This window comes from Penicillium mononematosum, assembly GCF_028829835.1.
Source record: "Penicillium mononematosum strain IBT 11891 chromosome Unknown utg000002l:1.0-8112719.0:1.0-8118358.0, whole genome shotgun sequence".
In the NCBI taxonomy this organism is placed as follows: Eukaryota; Fungi; Ascomycota; class Eurotiomycetes; order Eurotiales; family Aspergillaceae; genus Penicillium; species Penicillium mononematosum.
The window spans coordinates 2882101-2905285 of record NW_026643272.1 but is presented as its reverse complement, the minus strand read 5'-3'; the positions used below and the strand labels follow the sequence as shown (position 1 = coordinate 2905285).

The 23185-nt window shown below is 50.1% G+C and overlaps 11 protein-coding genes across 11 annotated transcripts; 3 read left to right on the top strand and 8 right to left on the bottom strand.

Annotated features, from left to right (window-relative positions):
- Positions 1–308: 308 nt before the first annotated feature.
- On the bottom strand, positions 309–3132 carry sey1 (dynamin-like GTPase SEY1; the record flags this gene model as incomplete). Its single annotated transcript, XM_057289647.1, has 4 exons — positions 309–607; positions 661–2405; positions 2465–2914; positions 2984–3132. 4 exons carry the CDS (start codon positions 3130–3132, stop codon positions 309–311), a joined length of 2643 nt encoding a protein of 880 aa, XP_057150849.1.
- Positions 3133–3651: 519 nt separating this feature from the next.
- On the bottom strand, positions 3652–5974 carry N7519_002868 (uncharacterized protein; the record flags this gene model as incomplete). The annotated part of the gene is made up of 3 exons (XM_057289646.1): positions 3652–5525; positions 5604–5852; positions 5905–5974. The coding sequence occupies 3 exons, from the start codon at positions 5972–5974 to the stop codon at positions 3652–3654; spliced, it is 2193 nt and encodes a 730-aa protein (XP_057150848.1).
- A 527-nt stretch (positions 5975–6501) lies between these two features.
- Positions 6502–7626, bottom strand: N7519_002867 (SGNH/GDSL hydrolase family protein; the record flags this gene model as incomplete). The annotated part of the gene is made up of 4 exons (XM_057289645.1): positions 6502–6705; positions 6780–7035; positions 7091–7337; positions 7392–7626. The coding sequence occupies 4 exons, from the start codon at positions 7624–7626 to the stop codon at positions 6502–6504; spliced, it is 942 nt and encodes a 313-aa protein (XP_057150847.1).
- A 1326-nt stretch (positions 7627–8952) lies between these two features.
- N7519_002866 (translation elongation factor Tu) lies at positions 8953–10655 on the bottom strand. Its single transcript, XM_057289644.1, has 5 exons — positions 10438–10655; positions 10353–10381; positions 10015–10277; positions 9269–9954; positions 8953–9202 (listed from the first exon to the last, which is right to left on the bottom strand). The coding sequence occupies exons 1-5, from the start codon at positions 10598–10600 to the stop codon at positions 9021–9023; spliced, it is 1323 nt and encodes a 440-aa protein (XP_057150846.1). The 5' UTR covers positions 10601–10655; the 3' UTR covers positions 8953–9020.
- Positions 10656–11106: 451 nt separating this feature from the next.
- On the bottom strand, positions 11107–11892 carry N7519_002865 (putative translation initiation factor IF3; the record flags this gene model as incomplete). The annotated part of the gene is made up of 1 exon (XM_057289643.1): positions 11107–11892. One exon carries the CDS (start codon positions 11890–11892, stop codon positions 11107–11109), a length of 786 nt encoding a protein of 261 aa, XP_057150845.1.
- An 882-nt stretch (positions 11893–12774) lies between these two features.
- N7519_002864 (guanosine diphosphatase) lies at positions 12775–14569 on the top strand (the record flags this gene model as incomplete). The annotated part of the gene is made up of 3 exons (XM_057289642.1): positions 12775–13039; positions 13090–14446; positions 14500–14569. 3 exons carry the CDS (start codon positions 12775–12777, stop codon positions 14555–14557), a joined length of 1680 nt encoding a protein of 559 aa, XP_057150844.1. The 3' UTR covers positions 14558–14569.
- A 377-nt stretch (positions 14570–14946) lies between these two features.
- Positions 14947–15667, bottom strand: N7519_002863 (NOPCHAP1/New4 family protein; the record flags this gene model as incomplete). The annotated part of the gene is made up of 2 exons (XM_057289641.1): positions 14947–15150; positions 15209–15667. The coding sequence occupies 2 exons, from the start codon at positions 15665–15667 to the stop codon at positions 14947–14949; spliced, it is 663 nt and encodes a 220-aa protein (XP_057150843.1).
- A 572-nt stretch (positions 15668–16239) lies between these two features.
- Positions 16240–18289, bottom strand: N7519_002862 (BOD1/SHG1 domain-containing protein; the record flags this gene model as incomplete). Its single annotated transcript, XM_057289640.1, has 3 exons — positions 16240–16802; positions 16834–18007; positions 18062–18289. 3 exons carry the CDS (start codon positions 18287–18289, stop codon positions 16240–16242), a joined length of 1965 nt encoding a protein of 654 aa, XP_057150842.1.
- A 291-nt stretch (positions 18290–18580) lies between these two features.
- Positions 18581–18961, top strand: N7519_002861 (putative NADH-ubiquinone oxidoreductase 14 kDa subunit; the record flags this gene model as incomplete). The annotated part of the gene is made up of 2 exons (XM_057289639.1): positions 18581–18614; positions 18729–18961. The coding sequence occupies 2 exons, from the start codon at positions 18581–18583 to the stop codon at positions 18959–18961; spliced, it is 267 nt and encodes an 88-aa protein (XP_057150841.1).
- Positions 18962–19513: 552 nt separating this feature from the next.
- Positions 19514–21939, top strand: dscA (ubiquitin-protein ligase dscA; the record flags this gene model as incomplete). The annotated part of the gene is made up of 2 exons (XM_057289638.1): positions 19514–20150; positions 20183–21939. 2 exons carry the CDS (start codon positions 19514–19516, stop codon positions 21937–21939), a joined length of 2394 nt encoding a protein of 797 aa, XP_057150840.1.
- A 347-nt stretch (positions 21940–22286) lies between these two features.
- Positions 22287–23075, bottom strand: N7519_002859 (glycine decarboxylase subunit H; the record flags this gene model as incomplete). The annotated part of the gene is made up of 3 exons (XM_057289637.1): positions 22287–22600; positions 22732–22794; positions 22940–23075. The coding sequence occupies 3 exons, from the start codon at positions 23073–23075 to the stop codon at positions 22287–22289; spliced, it is 513 nt and encodes a 170-aa protein (XP_057150839.1).
- Between the last annotated feature and the right edge of the window lie 110 nt (positions 23076–23185).

Sequence of the window (23185 nt, the reverse complement as noted above, 5' to 3'; positions counted from 1 at the left end):
CTTTCGGAAGGCGCGACGTCCCCACCTGCAAGTATAACCCCCCCCCTCTTCCCCGGAAAGAGCCCCGAAAGAGCCGAAGAGTTCGATGCACACATAGTACAACCATGTATCCATGTATGAAGGCAGTACAGGCCTTAGGCCGTCTACATGCAGTCGCTGTCAAAGTCAGATGTCCTATTTCCAAAGAGATTGTAGTCCAAAGTCCAAAGTCCAAAGTCCGTGTGGTATGGTATGCATATAGAAGCTACAGAAAGTAGGAAAGTAGAGTACAGGGTGATATCGCCAGAAGAGAACAGCAAGCAGAGAAGTTACATGTCATCCAAGTCGTCATTAGCGTTCGAGGCACGCTTTTGCATATCTGACATTTCATACTCTTCCTTTCGGCCTGAAGACCCAGCACGCTCCCCAGCCGACATAGCAATCGCCTGGCGGCCAGTGTCAGAGGATTCGAGGAACTCGCGCAGGCGGCGCTTGCCTTCTTCCAGGGCTTGCTGGGAGGCCGCTTCAGTCATCTTCAGCATGGGACCCCACAGGTTGAGCTGGTAAGTGATGTATGCGCCAATAGCAAACGCAAATAGCAGGATAAAGTAAGCTGGGTTGCGGAGAACTGGACAGTACATCAGTAATACGAAAATGAAGGATTCATCAGTGAAAACTTACCAGCCCAGATTTCGTTCCAGCCAAGAGCCAGCAACAAACCGTAGAAATACAAGGGGACCTGTGTCATACCGCCGATGGCGCTCCGCTTGGCCTCGACATAGACACCGTCCGCGGCCTTCTTAAATCGTACAGTGAGCTCTTGGCGCTTCGCATCGCTAAGAATTGTCATCTCTTCTTCTAAACTCTTGCCCTCGTGTTCGTCCACACCCCCGATGGGGGCCAGATCCTCCTCGTCCGCAGGTGTCGCGGTGCTTGGGGTGTGTCCAATCCATCGGTCAAGCGGGGGTGGGGCAGTAGTCCTTTCGAGGCGGAAACGAGACAGAAGAGGAATCACCGTCAAGGTAGACTCGCGAGCACGGGTGTAAATGCCCTCGATGTCATCAGTTGGGCGCCAGATACGTGGCACGCCGGCTTCGTCGTAGCGGAACTTGTCCTCGAAGTTTTCCCGAAGTTTGAGGAGCAAGTTGCCCTCAATCATCTCCTCTTCAATCTTGGCGCGAAGAACACCCCAAGACTTACGCCGCAGTCGCCAAAGGCCAACATCGACCTCATCAATGCTAGCATCGAAGCTGCTCGCGCGGTCCGTGAATCTCCGCTCAGCGTCAAGAACAGTTTCTTCGAACAAGTTCCAGATCCGATCCCAGAAGTCCTTCTCGGTAGGTTTCTCCCCGTTCTCGGGTGCACCACCGCCAGCTCTTCCAGACCCGAGGGCATTGAACTCAAGTCCCACAGATTCACCCAGACGAGATTGAACCCACCGCTCAACGCGGGTGGCCAGACGTCTCATTTCATCGCGGCGCAGACGGGCACTGACCTCAGCCAATTCTTTCTTAAACAAAGAGAGCTCTTGCGTGTAGTTGCTCCAAGAAGCTCCATCCACCAATGTGGAGCGGGCGACCTCCTCGAACTTCTCCAATGAAGACTGGGTCTCCTTGGCGACGATTTCGGCGAAGTCGTAGCTACCGCCCTTCTTCTGGCCATCCTTGACAGCAGCGCTGACCGAATCACTGAAGTCGCGGATTCCAGACTTGTGAGCTGCCGACAACTGGCCGTGGAAAAGTACCTTGAGGCGGGTATCGACCTTGCCCTGAAGCTCGGCGCTTTTCCGCTGGTAAACGCCCTTGTGGTATCGGCTGGCTTCCGTCTCAAAACTTTTTAGCGTCTTGACGCGCGCAGCACGCATGGCAACACCAAGTCCCCCTAGGACCTCAGGCGCACCAACACGCACGGACTCAGCCTGCTTATCCTCAAATGCGGTGATCGCCTCATCGAAGCCGATCATTACCTCGCGCAGAATTTCGTCGCAACGGAATTGCGCAAGCAACTCCTGCTGTGTGGGCAAATCCAAGTCCTTATTATTGACGATTTGATCCCAAATTCCCTCCGCATAATGTGAGAATCCATCGGCCGGAATGCGGCGATGGTATTCAGGTAGGAAGACTCCTCCTTCGGAGAACTCGCCCTTTAGGGCATCCCTCTTTGGGTCTCGGTGACCTTCCCGGAAACGCAGGCCAAGCTTGTTTGCCTCCGTCACAAACTGGTCAGGCTGATAACCCTTGTGTGGCAGTCCGTAGAATTGGAAATCAAAGTAATCGTGAATCGTCGACTTTTCCAAGCCCGCAGGTTTCGATATAGTGTCCCAGAGACGGGAGAGGTCTTCCAATAATGTCTTCTGCAGGTTCTTGAGTGGTGTTGTACCAATGAAATCACGAATGACGAAGAATAGGAGGGACCGGTGAGTGGTACTGTAGAGAGATTAGCACCCGAAGCGCAAAGAGAAGCATATGATCGAAAGGACACATACTGTTTATCCTTTAGGAACAGTTGCAAGTTGACTTCGAACACGGTCTTCAACAATCCCATGTTGGCTCCCTGATACAACCCCACCTGGTGTTCCCAGATGTTGACAATGAGAACCTCGCTCGTCGCAAGCGCAAAGAGCGCACTCTTGCGCTCGAAGTCCTGATCCTCGCCTCTCTCGCGACCGTCAGTTCCCTCCACGTCCATGACCAAGATGTTATCAGCCATGCGCTCCGCCGCCCCGGCATCGCCCTGCTTCTTGTTGTTCGAAAGCCAGATACCCTTGGTCGTTTGCCTTCTCTCCAGCTCCGACATCACGGAGAACTGGGTACCGAACAGGTGATTGAGCAGTGTGGACTTTCCGGTGGATTGCGAACCAAACACGGAGATGAGATGGTAATTGAAACCAGCCGACGTGACATTTTCAAGAGACAAATATTTGGACAGGTTGGGACTATAGTGATGTGATCAGCATTCAAGGGTTATAAATTAGATGAACCATAGCAGATGGAGGTGGCCGTACTTGAACTCCTTATTCTCATCAATGACCTGCACGCCGTGCTCATAGGAGGCAGCATCGCCTTCGGCGCCGATCGAAGCAAAGTGGCCATTTGAGAGAACCGGCGGCGCAGTTGGACTCCTTTCCAACCCTGAGGGGCGTCGTTCAGCCATGTTTATCTTCTGCTCTGTGTATGTTGAGGGGGAGAGGTGTTTGTGGCAGGAGCGAGTTGAAATAGCAAAGATATATTAGGACTTAGAGGGCCATGCAGGTGTAAAAAGCAACAGACTAATCGAACGGGGAAAAATAATTCAGGGATCACACGGTCGTTTCACGGGTTCATTGAGATGATCAGTCCCGAGGTCGATGTCCACCCGTGGGTTGGGGAAGTCTTACATAAACAAACCCCTTTAGCCCCGGCAACGTCACTTCTGGACCACTCTAGACTTATATGGTATTTTATCAACAAGATATTGAGATTTCTTCCAACGTTCTATTGATGGTATATCGTCACTAAGTAAAACCAATGCTTCTTGGCTATTTAGACCTCACCGGTTTCTGGCAGCAGATTCCCCCCCCCTCCGCGTCATGCAATCAGATGATAGAAACCGATGTATCTATTGTCAAATGTTCTTAATTTACATCATATACAGATTTCAGGCAGTTAAGTAAATACAAAAGGTTATCTAAACTCATGGTGGTGGCACACCATCTGACCAGTCCAGATTCCAGCCCTGATCAAGTCCAAGGTCAACACTGTGGTTTGGCCACATATACTGCCCAAAATCATCGAACAGACCACTAAATGCGTTGAGCTCTAGGCCAACATATGGGTTTGTCACTGTTTCACTCCTCGAAAGCCATGACTCGTCTGGATATCCAGGCCCCATCGTGGGCGTGAAGGAAGCATCATTTAAGGCATCAGTGTTGGTGCTCGGTGCACATTCAGGGTCTGACATCGGCGGCGTATAGAGCTGAGTAGGACATTGCTCTGAGCAGGAAGCTTCGGTCCCTACGTTGTCTGATACTACTGAGGTCGGCTCCTTGGCTTTTGGGCGACCTTTGGAAAACTTGGTTCCCGCCCCGACAGTAATAGTACCAAAATAGGGCACGGTAATTTTGCAGCTCGAGAGGCTGCTCCAATCGCGCTTGAAATCTTTGGTATCGTGGATGGCGCGGAGAATGTTTGCAGACTCGGCAGCAACTGAGCCTCCCAGCTCCGCTGCCGCCTGACCAAGGATCCCAATGACCTTTCTTACCATATCCCAATCTTCTTCATCTTGCTCTTTACTTTGATCTGGATTCTCGTCGGAATAGCCTTGCAGGTGTATTATCAAAAGAAGACATAGCGTGAAGGCCATAAAGTCGATCATTTTGCACAAATAGGGCTTGATGTTAGATCGAAGGACCTTGTACAGGACGAGCCCTTCTCTTGCGGATTGAATCGCGATCGTGTGGCAGGGACGGAATCGAGGCTCATGGGGAGATTGCAGCATCAGGGGGAGATGGAGAAAAGCACGTAGTAGCTTGAGCATGAATTGCAACGGGACCCTCTCAATATAGTGTTCCCGTTTCTCATAGTGACAAGGCTCTGCGGCTTGAAAGTGACTTGGCATGGATTCCCAAGAATTCTGCAGCTCTTGATCCAGTCGTAATGTTGCTTCGAGAGTCATCTTGGAAGGGTCTTGGTTTCGGTCAACCATATGGCCAGTGATAATGCCAATGCGCGACAGGTATTCCTCGGGAGCTGATAGATTTGAATTGAGACGTTGCTCCATCTGTGGCAAAAAGAATTGATCGCTGATACCATAAGGCAGGCCAAGAATCAAACTCAGGAACCGATCCGATATTGCCAGGGAACACCAGATTTTTAAGCGCCTTTGATATAAAGAGTCGCCTGGCTTTGGAACCTTAGTGGACATATGCATGCCAGCTAAATGGGCAAACTCGATTGCCCGACGGATCACCAGCCAAGCTTTCCGGAGCCGGCCATCAGTCAAATGAACCCTATGAAGTAACATCTGACATTCTATACCGGGTAGGGTAGCCGCGAAGTTGTCATCACGGACGATTAGACGGTCCACCATCTCAATGCATTGATCAGAGAATTTTTGAGGTTCAAAGGGCACGGTTAAAGTATTAAAGCCAAATTCAGACGGGGCATGAACTGCGCTGATACTGAGGCACATGAGTACCTTCGCGACTTCGGCGGGAGCCACTAGATTATCGCGACAATTTTCATTGAAAACGAGTCTGTCGGCATGTTGATCGAAGAGCTCCGGGAAATGATCTTGCCACAAGAAGCAATGGAAGGACGCGTTGATAATCTTATTCATATCCTCTAAGGGAGGTAGAAGTCTCATGAGTTCTGCACGCACCGCTTTGGCTTTTGGCGACATGTCCTGAACACCCGCGAATTTATCATTATTCGACGAGTCCTCTTGGCGGCTCACGAGATAGTTGTCAAACAGTTGTAGTATCGGCGCATTGCAAATCTGGTCACTAGAAGGGCCTAGTTCGTCTGGCTCAGTATCTAGCGGTCTTGAATGGCCTTTTATACCGTCCGCTGGCTAATGTTAGTCATGCGACATCAATCCACACGCATCCGGGAGATACCAACATTGTTTTATTACATGGTGCTCACAAGGCGGAGCGTTAGAGTCCCGTTGGTCTAGTCGCTTGGTCAGCCCCTCCACGAGGTTCTCCAGGTGTGCTACTCGCTCGCGGAGACTGTATGGCTGTTCGCCAAGTTGGGAGTTCCGCTGGTAGCCGGATAATGGAGGGGTAACAACCGCATGTTCTTGATCAACACATTTCATGCCTCTGGACCGACACTCATTACAAATTTCTGGACGGTTGGGTTGAAACGTGCATCGGATCTTACGTCGCCGACCTATAATTGAACGCTATTAGCGCAGGCATATCAAATGTCTATTGACACATACACTCTGTGCAACTTCTAGTTCCCTTTCTCATCCGCTTTCGCGCCGGTTCTTCGTCCGTCCAGGGTTCCATATTAACCAGTACAGCGAAAAAGCAAGTCTAAGGTCCTCTGTCCACGGACGTCGTGTTGCTAAGTCGGTCAGATCAGTCGTTGCAGGTTGTGCAAGCAGGGTCCTTTGGCGAATGGTCTCTGGAGGAAGACAAGAGAAAGGGGCACAAGAACTCTGAAGATCCAAGGCAACCTAGAGCTCAAATCAGTCCCACGTAATCTTAAACAAAAGAACAAAAAGGAACAGTTGGATAGTTCCCATAGATGTTCGTCCGTCAAGTTCGGCCGAAGTGCCCAGGTGGTGCGACATTTTCGCCCGGACCAATCAGATGCAATACACTATTTCCGTTAAGTCCGTCCACTTGTCTACCATACAACAAGTACAACATATGGGTACAAATGTAGTTTAGGTATGTATGTTGTATACTACCTATGTATGTAGGTATATACCATCTACAACATATACGTGTTGAGGATTCATTCACAGCACTATTTATTCCATGATATAACTTTTAACCCCTTGTAATCCACTGTCCATCTCCGTGTCGGTCTACCAAGCACCGAGAGGCTTCAAGTAATGGATCATATCCGCTGCCTGGAGTTTATGGTAGTTCTGTCCAGGGTGGTAATGATTCCACCAAATACAGGACGTGCCATTTTCATTCAAACAAGTGGCATTCGGAAATCCATATGCCTGAGGATCGTCTAGGATCTTCGGCATAAAGGACCAAGTATCGTAAAGAACGATAGTAGTCTACGATCATGTTAGTTTTATATGAAAAAAAAATAAAAAAAACCATCCATGGATGGTAAGGGACCTCAACATACGCCAGTATGACTCGACTTGAATTCATTGATCATTGATTGAAGGCCGTTATTGTAAGCCTTCACCCACGTAGCATACGTTTTAACGGCTTCCGGCCCCTCTTTGATGATCATAGGACTCCGATCTGTAGGCGGGACATTCAGGAAAAGGAACTTCCGTCCGCCAGATGCATATATCTTTTCAATGAGACGTTTGTACTGTGCCATTAATGTCGGCACAAGTATACTAGGTTGGGTGTTTTGATGGCCCCAGCCGATGCTACAAATTGAAAACATTAGAACATAGCAGACAATGGTGTTTGGAGGAGCGATACTCATTGATCCCAATCCAGAATCCAAACACCGCATTATCTGAAGACCACGGCGCATATATAGGCTTCTCGCCATATGCCAACTCGAAGTCCCGGACTTGCGATGTCACATCCTTAACCTTAGTATCGACAATAGAGTTGTGGATTGTTGCTCCCCCAACGGCGAAGTTGTAGCTCAATACCGGCGAAGTATTGTATAGAGTAGTTAGGTATCCGACCCAATTGGTACCACCACTCGTTGTACCGGTCCCTATTTGGCATTGTGAGGATCTCAATCCTACTTGTTCAGGTGGATAGTACTCACCTAGTGTCGGGTTTCCCATCGGGTTCATCGTAGATGGCTGTGTGCCATTGACAGCGAACTCGGTCTGGGTGTAGGAATCTCCACTGTATAGTTCATTAAGCTTCTCTCCGATCAATTGATACAACACGATATCATACAACGTAAAAAGGTAAGTCAGTGCACCTTGAGCTTGCGAGGGCGTCGCAGCAACTGTTGCACCGCCAGCCATAGGACCAACATCGTCTCGATCCTTCATGGTATATAATATGAAAAGGTCAAATATCTCCGCAACTTCGAAGGGAATAAACAGAACTGCAGGAAAGCCCGCTACACATGCGCCTATAGCTTCTCCTTAAATATATGTTGGCTCGTGTTTCCGTTCCTCCGGTATTTCTTGTGGAGCTCTTCCAAATATATTTAATATATCATCCTTTGATTGCGCTTCTCTGATTGGTTTGTAGGTGTTCGATGTTACCACTGGGTAGCAAGGACAGCACCAATGAAAGTGAACTGTGTAAGCGAACGCGGTCTGATATCTGGATTAATTATATGAAGTATGATCTAGCAGACCTAATAATGTTGGAAATGTATGGCGATATGGAACTAGATGATCCAATGAGAGATCTCAACACCACTGCGCACCCAAACCAGTTCAAGGGCGGGATCTTAGTGGTTTGGTAAAACTATCTGCGGTTTGGGCATAAGAATAACCTAACGCTGTAAAGGCTAGTCCCCATCTCCGAGATATAGAGATCTTGAATGCTTGATTAGCGGAGTACGATGTATACTTCTTAGTTCTATCCCCGCACCCGGTGTCGGAGGAGAGGAGTCCGTGATACTAAACTAATACTAGTGTGCCCCTATTTCGAAGCGAAGGATTACTGAGTCCACCAAGCATTTGGAGAGGTGAATGGGAGAAAGCAGTATTTATTATGATGGATAGCTTAGAATTTGAGTGGATCTTGGCAAGATCATGTTAGCGGAGCACCACATCGTGAGAGTGCTGCGAGGTGCTGAAGCCAATAACAGAACTCAGCCCGTTTACACCACCATATGGTAAACAATATACTATGAGCCCGTAGAGGGGCTGAGGGGCGATAAGCTAGAGGACACGGAAAAAGGGAAGCCGTCTGTACCCATTGCAGTGGTTGCTTGATTTCAATGTCTGACTTCGCCCACCATATATGAGAATGTGTAGCGTATTCTTAAGCGGGATGGGCGAATTGCAATTACCAATAGAAGTGGAGGAAGTTGCGTGAATTAGACGTTGATGTAATTCGATCATGTCCACAGGTATGCACCTAGCTTCTGCTTTTATGGGATAGACTGGAAATGAGGGTGGAGCAGTGAAATATTGCGTACACATTGACTTGAACTTGACTGGAATTATATATGAGCCTAGAAAGAATTTGGTCTGAATACATTTTCACGGGAGTGGAGAAATGAAGGAAACTCTGACTACATCTCCAAGACAGTAGAGGTACATGAACAAGATTCAAGCGAAAACTCCGGTTTACCCCCGGATTCCTCGTGCTGATTCCCGCGCTGTGGAATAAAAGGTGCCAAAACAAACATGATGTTAAAGAAAAGGGGTTCATAATACAAGGGTCAGACAATTAGCTTGCCTGACCATGGGTGTGAGCGGACCATTTACTCGACGACACGGGTAATCAGACCAGTGGCGACGGTGCGGCCACCCTCACGGATGTTGAAGCGCTGACCGGGCTCGGCAGCAACAGGGTGGTGGGTCTTGAGGATCATCTCAACGTTGTCACCGGGTTGGACACGCTTGGACATGTCGCCATCGGGGAAGCTCAGATCGCCAGCCTCATCTAGAGCATAGTTAGTATCCTTTATATCGATTTGATATCAGATCAATCAGTGGAAATTAGACATACCAGCAGTACGAATGTAGACCTGGGGGCGGTAGTTGGAACCGAAACCAGTACGGCGACCACCCTCAGCCTCGGTCAAAACATACATGGACACGAGGAACTTGTTGTTGGCCTTGGTGCTGTTAGGGGCAGCAACGACCATGCCGCGGCGGATGTCCTCACGGCGGATACCACGGAGCAGCAGACCGGAGTTGTCACCAGCACGGGACTCGTCACAGGACTTCTTGAAGGTCTCAATATCGGTAACCTTGGTCTTGATGGGGTTACCAGAGTCGGTGGCACCGACAATTTCAACCTCAGTGTCCTTCTTCAGGAGACCACGCTCGACACGGCCAGAGACAACAGTACCACGGCCGGGGATAGAGAAGACTTCCTCAACGGACATAAGGAAAGGCTTATCCAGATCGCGCTCGGGTGTGGGGATCCAGGTGTCGACGGCCTTCATGAGCTTCTCAATCTGCTCAGTACCAATTTCAGGGCGGCGTTCCTCGAGGGCGCAAAGGGCAGAGCCGAAGATGATAGGAGTCTCCTCACCCTCAAATCCGTAAGAGGAGAGCAGCTCACGCATCTCGAGCTCGACGAGCTCCAGCATCTCAGGGTCCTCGACAGCGTCGACCTTGTTAACAAATACAACAATCTTCTGGACACCGACCTGACGAGCAAGCAGCAAGTGCTCACGGGTCTGGGGCCTATTGCGTGGTTTGCGTCAGCACACTCTTCAAGCTAGATTTTTAGACTGGGGGCCGTACATCTGACCATCGGAAGCAGCAACGACGACAATGGCACCATCCATGTTGGCAGCACCAGTGATCATGTTCTTAATGTAATCGGCGTGACCAGGGCAGTCGACGTGAGCGTAGTGACGGTCCTCAGTTGCGAACTCAATGTGGGCAGTCGAGATGGTAATACCACGCTTGCGCTCCTCAGGGGCCTTATCAATGGAGGCATAGTCGAGGAAGTTGGCAAGGCCCTTAGAGGCCTGGTACTTGGTGATGGCGGCAGTCAGGGTAGTCTATGGGCGGACGGGGTTAAATTTCATGTTCGGAGGGCGGAGATGTCGGAACGAGTCGCAAATAGCTAAGCTTACCTTGCCGTGATCGACGTGACCAATGGTACCTAAACAATAACCTTTTAGCATGAAGGTGGATTATGCGCCAGAGACAGGAACTTACCAATGTTCACGTGGGGCTTGTTACGCTCGAAAGCAGTAGCCAAGCCACGGCCGGCGACCTTGTTGCTAAAGACATGGTGGACGGGGTTGACGGTAGTTGGACGCAGCAGGGAGGACCGGCTAGTGCGCGCCAGGAGGTTCAATGAACGAGAGATGGTCGACATCTTGGTTCAATCGAAACAAGAACGATGGAACAAGAACAAAAAAGAAAGATTGAGGAGATGGAGTAAGGATGGGAGAGAAGGAGCCCAGATCAACACCAAATTTTCTAGTAAGATGGCTTCCGGGACGGATGGATCCCCAGGGCGGCTTAGTCATCAGCCAATCACAGACCTCGAATTGCGGACAGAAGTTAACTAGGCACATGTAGAGGTTGAACATGGGATATCAATTTTGTGTATGCTTTTTGGTGATCAGTGAGGCAATTATGCCTTGATGCGGATGCGGAGGGCAATTGTCTTATCTTGTAGCTCTCCAGTGCTACTTCCGAGATATGTACAAGTGGCATCAAGTATCATGGCGCCAACACATTCAATTTTGGAATAGAGGCCCCGGGGTCTAACAGTGATGACAAACAGCGCTATACAACCTCCTGGGCTTCCAAGGTTGGAATCGACGCCATGTTTTAGAGTTCAACGCCATATAATATACACGTGACCAATCCTCTCTGCTAGATATTCTTCTGTGCAGTAATCTTGAGTTGCTTCCCCGGTTCCCCCTCCATTGCCTTGGTCTGAGTTCCACCGGCCTCTCTGATTGTGTCCAAAACACTCTGCATGACCTGTTTGATCTCATCCACCGTGGGCTTGCGCTTGCGCTTCTTGGTAGTCAGTAGGATTTCCACCCTGCGGCCTTTCTCCAAGAAGGTCGAGAGTTGTTTCAGGCGATGTGACAGATCATGAGCATCGATTGCCCAGTTCAGTTCAATTTGTTTGAATGTAATCTTGGATGAGCGAGCTGACTTTGCTTTGGCCTTTTCAAGTTCTCGCGCTTCTTTCTTATTGTAGACCTTGCAAACCGGCGGGTTGTCATGGTCTCCTTCTTGCACCTGGAGAAGAAAGAACTCGGAGTGATCAAAGCTTCCAAGGACATCCTCCAGTCTGGTCGGGGGGTCGAGGTCGCCTTCATCGTTCACAACTTGGACAAATGATGAACGGATAGCTTCGTTTATCGGGGGCTTTTCGACGGGTGGCCGGTATCCTCGAAGCTCTAGGCAACGGGATTGTTGAAAGAATCGAGTCTGGGGAGCATTCTGAAGCGGCCTGAACGCAAGAATCCCAACTCTGGAGGTGCGAACGGGTGCGACGAAGATCTGGCGTAGGGCCTGGGCGGATGATATGAGACCGCGTGTGTGGTTCATATTGCCAGCTGGTAGCGGGAAATATTGCAGGAGCCGTAGACGGGCGGCCAGCTTGCCACGAAAGGAAAATGTAGGGTTCGCAATGATAAAACGCATAGGCAAGTGGATGGGACGCTAAATATGGGGAAGTCAAATACGTATTAATGCAAACATGACAAACAGCAATGGGGCCCCCGGCATACCAACTTTGGAAGGTGATGCTTCCGGCCAGATAATCTGACCCAGGACCTAGGTAATTCATGATGCCTGTACATACGTAATTATCTCAACAGATACCTATTAAGTGCGTAGCTACAACATCCGACGTTCAATATATAGTCTAAATCAGTTGCCTTAATACAGGGAAAATGGGAGTCGGGACATGCGGCCAATCATCCCATCAATTACTCCTCCCACTAGTAGTACATGCTAACAATGCTTTGAAGCTCTACTCTCTCTGCTCTGTAGGAAGGTGGATATACTCATATTGTTTTGTTATATTTCGTGTACTCCATATAACACTCAATTCTGCAAGATGTAGTTTTCACTGCTAACTTATTAAATTGCAACCCACAAAATTGCGACATTGCTTGTGTTACTTCGCTGGAGCGTTCGTATTTTTCTTGATTGTGAGAAAGAAAAAGCCCCATTTCAGACTTAATAGATGAGACAGATGTTGTGATCTTAATCGTTTCCTATGTGCTTGAGTCTTGGAAGTTCTCCTGAGGTATGTACCATGTACATCCATGCATGCATCGACGCCACATCTGCGCCACAACCATGAAACCCTGAATCTCCTTTCTCTCCTGACAATTTTACCTCTTTACATTTATCCACTTTTCTCCCCCTAAACTGGCTTGGTGTTTTTGGAGGATATCGGGATCAATGGTTACTTGCTTGTTTCATTCTTCCTCTTAACCTGGTACGATCGTTCAGCCATTCTTGCGCCAGCGACAAACGCCACCTGTCACTACACCCTTATAACCGATAACTGCTCGAATGTCGACTGGAGTCGACATTCGAAACCACAACAGCAAATCTGACTACATAGATTCGGCCACCCGCCACCGCTCCATATCCCGCAGCGACGGATCTGCCATCCTACAGTCTACTGCGTCCAGTCAGTCCTCCGACAAAGAAACCGTCAACATGGCACAGACCCAGAGATCGCGTTACTTGAAGACAGGCGCAATCATCGCCTTCATTTTTATGGTCCTGGTGTGGCTCTCCCCGTCCCAGCCGAGCGCTTCACATCTTACCACCGGTTGGTGTTCCCCTTACGCGCTGGCGTTTGCAGAACTGATTATCTAGCAGAGCAACCACCTTCAAGCAGTGGCGTGTCCACTTCGAAATGCACCAAGCCATTTGATTCGTCCAAGCCTCTTATTCAGTATGCTCTTATGATCGATGCTGGCAGCACTGGGTCCCGGATTCATGTATACCGATTCAACAACTGTGGCCCTACACCAGAACTTGAGAACGAGGTCTTCGAACAAACAAAAAAGAAGAGGGGAGGCTCTGGTCTCAGCTCCTTTAGGGAGGATGCCGAGGGTGCAGCTCTGAGTCTGGACCCTCTTATGGATGTCGCTGTGAAGTCGGTTCCTGAGGAGTACAGGTCATGCTCTCCAGTTGCCGTCAAGGCCACGGCCGGACTTCGTCTTCTTGGTCCTGAAATGAGCAACAAGATCTTGGAAGCCGTTAGACACCGCCTGGAGACCGCCTACCCCTTCCCCGTTGTCTCCAGGGAGAAGGGCGGTGTTCAAATTATGGATGGTTCAGACGAAGGTGTCTACGCTTGGATTACAACCAACTACTTGTTGGGCAAGATCGGTGGCCCGGATGAGACTCCCACGGCTGCCGTCTTTGATCTGGGTGGCGGTTCCACTCAGATTGTCTTCCAGCCTACCTTCGAGCAGAGCAAGGCTGGTGGTATGCCGGAGCACCTCGCCCCTGGTGACCACAAGTATGACCTCAAGTTCGGTGGCCGCCAATTTGAGCTATACCAGCACTCTCATCTTGGATACGGTCTCATGTCTGCTCGCGAGGCTATGAACACCGTGGTCGTGGAGGCGATGCTAGCCCAGAGCCCCAAGGACCTGTCCTGGGTTGACCAGCCCATCCCCAACCCCTGCATTGGCCCAGGAATGCAGAAGGAAGTTGAGCTAAAATTCCCTGCTGATCATCCTCTTGGGCCTAAAGTCAAGGTGACCATGGTCGGGCCAAAGGACAAGTCCATGGGACCCCAGTGCCGTGCTATCGCCGAGAAGATCTTGAAGAAGAGCGGGGAGTGCAAGCTTGCACCCTGCTCTTTCAACGGTGTCCACCAGCCCTCTCTCTCAAAGACTTTCGCCCGAGAGGATGTGTACATCTTTTCTTATTTCTTCGACCGCACGGCTCCTCTCGGAATGCCGGAATCTTTCACTCTGGATGAGCTTAACCAGCTGACCGCCACCGTTTGTGCTGGCGAGAGCGAATGGAAGGCCTTCGAAAGTATCAAGTTCGAGAATGAGGATAACGCACTCGTGCAACTTCGGGATCGTCCGGATTGGTGTATGGACCTCAGCTTCATGATGGGTCTGCTGCACACTGGTTACGAAATGCCCTTGTCCCGCGAGGTCAAGATCGCTAAGAAGATCAAGAACAACGAGCTGGGCTGGTGTCTTGGTGCGAGGTTAGTTCAATCCCTTCCCATCTCTTTCTAATCAGTATACTGATCTGCTGCAGCTTGCCTCTTCTGAGCCAGGAATCCGGCTGGACTTGCCGTATCAAGGAAGTCGTCTAAAAGATGAGACGGAGAAACGCAAAATTATTCCTTTTTAATAATGTCATTCGGTCATAGTGTATGATGGGTTCATGCATATATAGAGATCCGCGATATGCTCGTGTTTTGTTTTGCTATTATCTTTTCTTCTATATCCGTTATCTAGACTTGAATTCTGATGGTTTGCATACATACATAGGAATGAATGTATTTGTCTTTGTGTGTGCGATTGGTTTGGAGCCACTTCTGTAGAGGGAAAAAAAGGAATGCATTAATTAGACGCTAAATGGTAACACGGAGCCCACGATTATGCAAATGTCAAGCCAGTAAACGCCATGATTGAATCAAGACCACACATATCGACCGAAAGTAAGATAATGCAACCCAACACCAAATCGAACAAGCGTTTACTATGCCATCTCCTCGATAGATGGCTTATCCGTATTCGACTTCTTACCCTTGCCTCCCATAAGCTTCCCAATGATATCCGAGTCATTCATCTCCTGAGGGGCTTTCCCAGCCCCAGTGGCACCCTCAGACCCTTCGTCATCACTCTCCTCATCACTCGAAGAATCATCATCGCGCTTCTCTTCCAAAACCCCAAGACCGAGATCCTAAATCCCGTTAGCAAACTCCATCCCAATCATCAACATCAAAATCAATAAGCCTTACCATCTCAATATACTGCTCCCCATTCTCGTCGGCATTATCAAGAACCAGATCCCCAGCCTCCCCAGCTTCAATCTGCCTCTTCAAATCATCATTTGCATCCTTCATCTTTGGCAAGAAAGCGTTGAGCCGCGACAAAAGTCCCGAATCGCCTTTAATGCGATGTATGCGCGGTTTCGGGCGGCCGGCGATGTGAGGTAGTGAGGAGGATGGATCAGAGGTATGCGCGTGGGTGGTCGACTCTGTGGTACCATTCATTTCTTGATCAGAATGTTCTTCGTCTTCCCTTTCGCTCTCGCTATCATCCCCTGAAGAAGAGCCTGAAGAGGAGGTTGGGTCGGAGTCGGAGGATTGAGCAGAGTTGGCGCGCTGTCGACGGGCCGCGGTACGGTCTGCTAGGTTTAGGGTCTGCGGAGAGGGATTGCTTGCAGCAGCCTCGGATATCGTCGTTGCGTTTGGCATAGTTTGGATGTTCCTTCGAGGTATGCGGTTGCTGGGAGTTGCAGAGATTTTTGGGAGATTGCGATGCGCTGATGTGGGGTTTAAGGGCTGGAAGGCGTTCTGGCAAGATATTTCGAGATTTTTGTTAATGCTAAGTTTGATCTCAGTGTCCGTTAGCCCGCGGGTATTGTCTGTGTCTGGGAAGACTGGAAGTTGGCGAGTCTGGTTGAACTTTTTTTTAGGTGGAGAACTGATAACGAATAAGCTTATCTGCTATCGAATCCATGGATGATGCATGTGATCTACATCACCTGGGCAGCATCAAGATAATTTCAACCCGCAGTTTAGACGGAATTAGGTACAAATAGGTAGATGGCAAGGGTATTCAATCGCTATAATTCCTCTAATGATACATGTTATTATTGCAGGGTAGGTTTAAGAATAAGCCAGCGGGTAAAAAAAGCCTCCCTGTCTTTTGATACATGGCAAAACATCTGCCAAAATCATCGGCTCCGGTTCCTTCTGCGACTGCGACTTCGTCGTCGACTTGGACTTCGTCGTCGACTTGGGCTTCGACGTCGGCTACGACTCCTTCAACGACTAGGAGTTCGTCGACGAGGTCGGCGATCATCCACTTCCTTCTCTTTTTCTTTTTCTTTCTCCTTCTCCTTGTCTTTTTCCATGCCAACCTCAAAATCTCCCTCTTTTGCTTGAGCCGGATCCTTATCTCGTTCAGATACAGGTTTGTAACGGTCAATGTCAGCTAACCGGGGTCGCTGTTCTCGCTCTCGCTCTCGTTCTGGAGAACGGACCCGACGGCGAGGTGACTTGCTCCGGTTACTGGTGGAGGGCACATAGCGGTCAATATCTGAGAGTAGGAGAAGGCGAACGACGCCGAGACCGAGATCGCCTTCGAGTAGATCGAGATCGTGACCGTCCTCGGTCACGAGCACGACGGCGAGAGCGTGAGCGGCTGCGAGAACGTCGGCGTACGGGTGAGCGAGAGGGCCGACTGCGCCGAGGACGATAATTGTCGTGGTCTCGGTTGCGGCTGCGGTCTCGGTCTCGGGATCGCGATCGATCCCGTATTCTCTCTCTATCGCGGCCAATACTGCGGTCTCGGTCACGGCGGCCAACTGAGCGACTGCGACTGCGACTGCGACGGCTTGGTCTGTAGCTTCCACCACCTCGATCATCCCGGAAGTCGCGGTAGCCACGGCGCGCATCCATATCACGATCTCGAGACCTCACAGAAGTATCCCTAGACCGTTCACGTCGACGATCTGTGTCATAACGCGATGTGCGCCGTCGACGCGAGCGACTGCGACTTCGATCCCGAGTCATATGTCGGGACCGATCACCCCGGTCAGCAAGAGAACCACGCCTCGCGTCAGAATCTCGGGATAGGCTGGCTGCTCTAGTAGAGTTATTGGAGAACCTAGAATCATTGGCGCTCTTAGCCGGCCCCAACGTTGATACTGGCGGTTTCAGTCCATTTTCAATAGCCTCGGCTTCTTCAAAGTCAAACTCAGGCTTCTGTCGAGCCTTGGCTGCAAGTTCTTCGCCTTCTTTCAATAGCATTTGCAAAGCAGCCTCCTCAAGTGACTTCTCATCCACAAGGGGCGCTAGCACAGGAGTGGGAGCATTAGACGCAGATGACTTCTCATGTTTCGAATCCCGGGGCCAAGGGGATAAGCCACGGTCAGAGCGATAGGCCGGAGAGCGATCACGGAAACGGTCTCTGTCTCGAGTTCGACTGCGGTCGCGGTCCCAGGCTCGATATCGCTCCCTATCTTCTCGCCTTCGTCGCTCATATCTTTCATCCCGCTCTCGTTCTCTCTGCTCGTCGAGAATCCGCTGCTCTTCGCGTTGGCGTTCACGATCAGCTCGCCTCTGTTCATCAATTTCCTTTCGTCGGGCCCGATCTTCTTCATCTTTCTGTCGTTCGAGTTCACGCTTCTTCTTGCGTTCTTCATCCCTGACACGTTTTTCCTCTTCCTCGATCTCCCTCTGTTTGCGCTCCTCCTCGCGCCACACTTTTTCCCGCTCCTTCCGCTGGGCGCTAACATAGGCTTCGTAATCTGCATCGGTTTTGTTCCCTAACTCGAGTTCACGCGCGGCAACTTCCTCCCCAACGTCCTGGCATCGGATCTCACGAACAGATTCGAGGATAAAATCCAGGTGTTTGGAGGTTAATTGGTCGATAGAGTCCTCCACGCTCTTGTAGACATCACCACGGTCCACCGCGCCCTCAATAAGCGTCGCTGCTTTTCCTCTTTCGCGGGACAGCAGTGCTGGCTCGCGATCGATCTCTGACTCTGCAAGTGCGACCAACTTGTTGGTAAAATCGGTTCGAAGTTCCTGTTCAAATATGATTAGCAGAGCGCAGAAAAGCATGTGAATAATATCTCATACCCCTTCATTGAAATCAGCCCATATCTGTTTACGAACACTATCAAAGCCACCCTTCTTCTTGAATGAATGTAGGAGTTTGTCAATGACTGCATGTTGCGCGGCAGACAAGGGAAGGTCATCGGTCTTGAACTTCTTGCGCTTCACACTCTCAATGTCAATAGGCCGCTTAGCCATAGAATGGGCATCATCTATCCCGTGAGAATCGTCCATTGCCTCATCAGAAGGCATAGTAACACGACTGTCCTGGACGAGAGACAGATTCAAAGTCGCGCGAGTGATAAGCGATAACAACTGTGACCGGAAGAATTGTTGTTCCGTGATTGGGAACTGCGGCCCGCTGATTTGCTTCAACTTCGTCTCTCCTGTACTATTGCGACGGCAACATCCAACTCCGCCTCCATTTACCCCGGCCGCTGTGGTGTTGAATTAACCAATCCACCCATCCGCCTTCTTGATCCTTTTTCCCGGATCTCCCTCCGCACTCGAATTACAACCACAACCCCGCGCCCGTCCGCGATCATGGTTCACAAAGTACTCTTCTGGAGTGGCTTCGGTACGTGACATACCCTTCCCTGGCTTTCAATATATTATATAAATATGCTACTTGGTAGCAGTATTGTTTGACTTTTTCATATGGTCATTGGAACTAACCGCATTGATCCCGCAGGCATTGCCGTCCGCCTCTGGCAACTCGGTATCGAGATGCGTCCGATCCTCGCCAAGGAATCCCTCTGGGTCTACCCTCTTTTTGCCGGTGTTGGTGGAAGCTTTGGCTACTGGCTCCAGGGTGTTGAGAGCAGACAATTGAAGATGCTTGCACAGCGCCGCGAGGCCATTCTTGAGAAGCGTCGGCGGCGGGATGAGAAGCCCGAGGGTGGTGCCCTGGCTGCTGCATCATAAAGCAAAGAGCTCTTATGATTGAGATTCGTTGCGTGTATGCGTTTTTCTATTTGTACCAAAATTCAACCGGTTTGATATCAGTATTCGGGGTCTTCGCATTTAGTGGACAATTCTTGCCACAAATGCATTGGCATTTGTTATCTTTTGATCTGTTCTACAAAAAAATTTGGATAAGAATAGTCGCATAAGAATATGTAGTCTTCAATCTGTCCATTCCTTTTTTTTTTTTTAATTTCACGGGGTATAAATCCCGAAGTAGAACGTTTCCAGGGTTGATATCGACCCATCCATCCCGAGGTCACGTCTGAGGCGTCATGAGTCAGCAAGGAGTGGGTGCCCGGCGGGTAGGCTCCCCGGGGTCGAGTACATCATCAACTCCGCTCCATAGACACCTACTCATACTGCTCTCGTCATTCATTCAATCTTTTCAGTTTGTACACTCTGTAACTTAGCCGAGCTCCCCGGTCCTTCTCGGGTATTTTCTTTCTCTGCATCGCGATGCTTATTGTCTGTCTTTGAGAAAGAGTCCGATGCCGAGACTTCGTGGCATAGATGGATAACCGCGGCTCCTTTTTCTTCTTCTTACTGGTGTTCTACCTTCTCCTCAGTTCTCAGTCTCGACCGCCATTGATCGATGAAGATCGGGCACGGCAACGTGAGCTTGATCATGAGCGACAGGTCCTTCGGCTGTTGAATGGGTCAAAATATGGCGACTTCGATCCGCCCGCCAACCGATGGCTTCCTTTTTCGGGCTTAAGGGGAAATGACAGCTATGCTTGGGACCTTTTCCCTCAGGTCAAAGGCCTGGCTCGCCACCAGTTACAATCAGCGGTCTTAAATGCCGGATTAGAACCCCCGGATGGTCTAGAACACCCCGCCATCTCGCCTACGTTGAACTTGACCAAGGTCCTGCTGCCAGTATATCGCAACTCGACAGGAAAGCTTCGGGGGGACTGGGTTCGACGAACTGAAGGTGCTGAGCGCCGTGAGCCTCTGAACACGACAGCCATCGCCGAAGAACACGAATACTTCACCCACGAATTCAGCCATAATATTACTGGCAATGGGGGCACCTTTTACTTTGATCTTGAAGAGGGAGGTGGTGAAGAGATTCAGATGGGCGACGGACTTTTGAGAGAGATGCGAGCCAGTTTGACGGTCGAGAGCGAGGACTTCTGGGGAGTACCTGGTACATCTCGTTGTTTGGTGTCCACTTCCCAGACACCGGAAGTATCGTTTTGACTACGTCTAGTGAGAAATTTGGCGGCATCTTCTCGTTGCCACATTTCATGCTATCTTCTGACACTTACGAACTCTCCCATGAGCTTCTTCTAAAGTCGCTGTCAGACACCATCTCGGAGAAGCAAAATCGACCACCAACACTGTTCCCCTGGTCCTCTCTAGCAGGAACAGAGCAGATGGAGTTCCCTGCACCTAAATGTGAACATATCATCTACTTGCAGCAGCATCCAGTTATGCTCGAGGATGCCCCTGCTGACCGATTGTTATTGGAGCGTATGGAGCAAGAGCTCAGATATCCTATGGGAGCGCCTATCCCAGATCCTCCTCTTATGGTCATGTCTGCTGTTGTATTTTCCCCAGATTGCGGGTACATACTTCAAACGAAAGGAACCCCTGAGTTCCCTCCTTCTGATTCGCTATATGTGACTGGGCCCAAGCAGGAAGAGTACAGTAAATATGCAGCTCGTCTCATCTTTGTGGTTTCCGGTGTTTTTGTTGCACAGATCACCTTGCTTCTCCGACAGATCAAAGAGGCTTCGACTCCTTCTACCCGGAGTCGGATCAGTTTCTATACCATCGCATTGATGGCGCTCGGCGATGCATTTGTTTTGACGTTCATTGTTTTGGAACTATACGCGGCAGTATCTTTCTTGGTTCTGACCACTGCATCATTTTTGGCGTTCCTGTCGGTGAGTTATATTGGTATGAAATTCATGATGGAAATATGGGCAGTGCAAGAGCCAGAAAGAAGAGAGCAAGATCGTTCGCCCAATCCGCCAGGTCCAACTACTCGTCCTGGAACTTTGCCTTTGCCTGCCACAGCTCCGGAAGTGCGAGACTCAGGGGCGACCCCGATCATCTTGTCGCCCGACCAAGATGCCCCCGACGATGAGATGGATTCACCGCCGCCACCCACCCGGACCACTCCGCCAACTCCAAGGCAAATACGCAGCGACGTAGGAACGATGTACGCACGATTCTACCTTGCGCTGTTTGGCATGCTCATCCTGTCAATATGGGCTTTCCTCCTACCGAGACGGCTCGGCTCGATCTACACGCGCTTCCTGGCTGCCGTCTATCTCTCCTTCTGGGTTCCACAAATCTACCGCAATGTGATGCGAAATTGCCGCAAGGCGCTTCGATGGGACTTTGTTGCCGGCCAAAGTGTTCTCCGGCTCTTCCCATTCTTATACTTCCTCACAGCACGGGGAAACGTGTTGTTTATCCGCCCTGACTACACAAGCGCATTCATCATGACTGGATGGGTGTGGATCCAAGCTTGGATCCTGGTCAGCCAGGACGTTCTCGGACCACGCTTCTTTGTGCCTCGTGGCTGGGCGCCGCACGCATACGATTATCATCCCATGTTGCGCGATTTATCCGGAGCGGACGAGGACCTCGAAGCTAGTGGTGGCGTTTTGTCAATTGCATCTCTCCGGGGCGATGAGCGCGATCTGGTCAGTGACTCCAAAGATGACGACAAGCAGCGGAAAGACCGCAAGAAGGCCATATTCGACTGTGCTATTTGCATGCAGGATATAGAAGTGCCTGTCCTTCCCCCGTCTTCTTCTGCCTCGGGTGGAAGTAGCGTCACCGATGGGGCCTCAAGCATCTTGAGTCGACGGTTGTACATGGTCACTCCTTGTCGTCATATTTTCCACACCGCGTGTCTGGAAAGCTGGATGAGACTTCGTCTCCAGTGTCCGATCTGTCGTGAATCCATACCTCCTGTATAGCTTCTGTTGTAACGATATCATCCTCCTGTACACAGACCTGCTGTATTACGCTGTTGAGACTTGCGTGATCTAGCTGTGAATACATATCCGCCTAGATATATGGGCCATGATTTCTCTACAAGAAAATGAAAGAACAATCCATTCACATATACAGAACTCTTGTTGAACAGTACATCAATCCGTTTACGGATCGACAAATCTAAACGCTTTCGTTGAAGGAAATCGGTCACCATTGGCCATACATGACAATATAACATCACACTTTAAAAGAAAAAGGAATTCTCCACATCCAGCATAGGCAGGCATTCACAAACCACGAATCACAATAGTCTTTACGCTCTGCAGATCTAAGCATCGATGGTCTCTTTGTAGGCAGCCTCATCGAGCAACGCATCAAGCTCAGCAACATCAGCGACCTCAATCTCAGCGATCCAGCCCTCACCCTCGGGGCTCTCGTTGATGGTCTTAGCCTTATCCTCAAGGATGCTGTTACCCTTGATAACCTTGCCGGCGACAGGGGAGAGGACATCGGAGGCAGACTTGACCGACTCGACAGCGCCGACGGGTTCGCCGGCGACTATCTCGAGGTCGACCTCGGGAAGCTCTACGAAGACTACGTCACCCAAGGAGTGGGCGGCGTATTCAGTGATACCGATCTTGGCTGTAGAGAGTGCGTTAGTTACTTCGCTGCTCCATATCATGTATACTGCAAGACCATATACACCTGGCAGTCGGTTCAATGGGTCGAAGGCAGGTGTATGGGACCAATTGATCGGGTAGTAGTGGACTAACCAGTCTTGCCGCCGTCGGCCAGCTCAATCCATTCGTGCGACTCGGTGTACTTCTTCAGCTGGGCTATAATTGCGCCGTTAGTAAAATGTGACATCATAGAGCTTATGAGGGCATATTTGAGGTATTGCGATGCTTCATTGCCAGTCCAAATGTCTTGCACATCGTCCTGGACAGCATTTGACAGCATTGGGGGGTTCATGGTACTCACAGAGAGGGCTCTGGGAGAAGCTCCTGGTTCCCCGCGGAAAACGGAAAGCAGGCGAAACCTGGCAGGCAGAGGCAAGAGGCTTCTGGGAAAGGACCCGGGAAGCGAAGGGGCGGATGGCACGAGCGACGGAGGACATTTTGAGGTATAGAGGAAAGGAATTGGAAGCGTGGAAGGTGAAATGAGAAGAGGGGAGAGTTTAAGTAGAAGGGAAAGAAGGTGATGCGCTTCTCCGGCGGAGTTTCGTTG

Coding starts and splice junctions, on each gene's coding strand:
- N7519_002866 (XM_057289644.1), bottom strand. CDS start 10,600: ATGTCGACCATCTCTCGTTCATTGAACCTCCTGGCGCGCACTAGCCGG. Junction 10,382..10,437: donor CAAGCCCCACGTGAACATTG/GTAAGTTCCTGT, acceptor GTTATTGTTTAG/GTACCATTGGTCACGTCGAT. Junction 9,203..9,268: donor GGTCTACATTCGTACTGCTG/GTATGTCTAATT, acceptor ACTATGCTCTAG/ATGAGGCTGGCGATCTGAGC.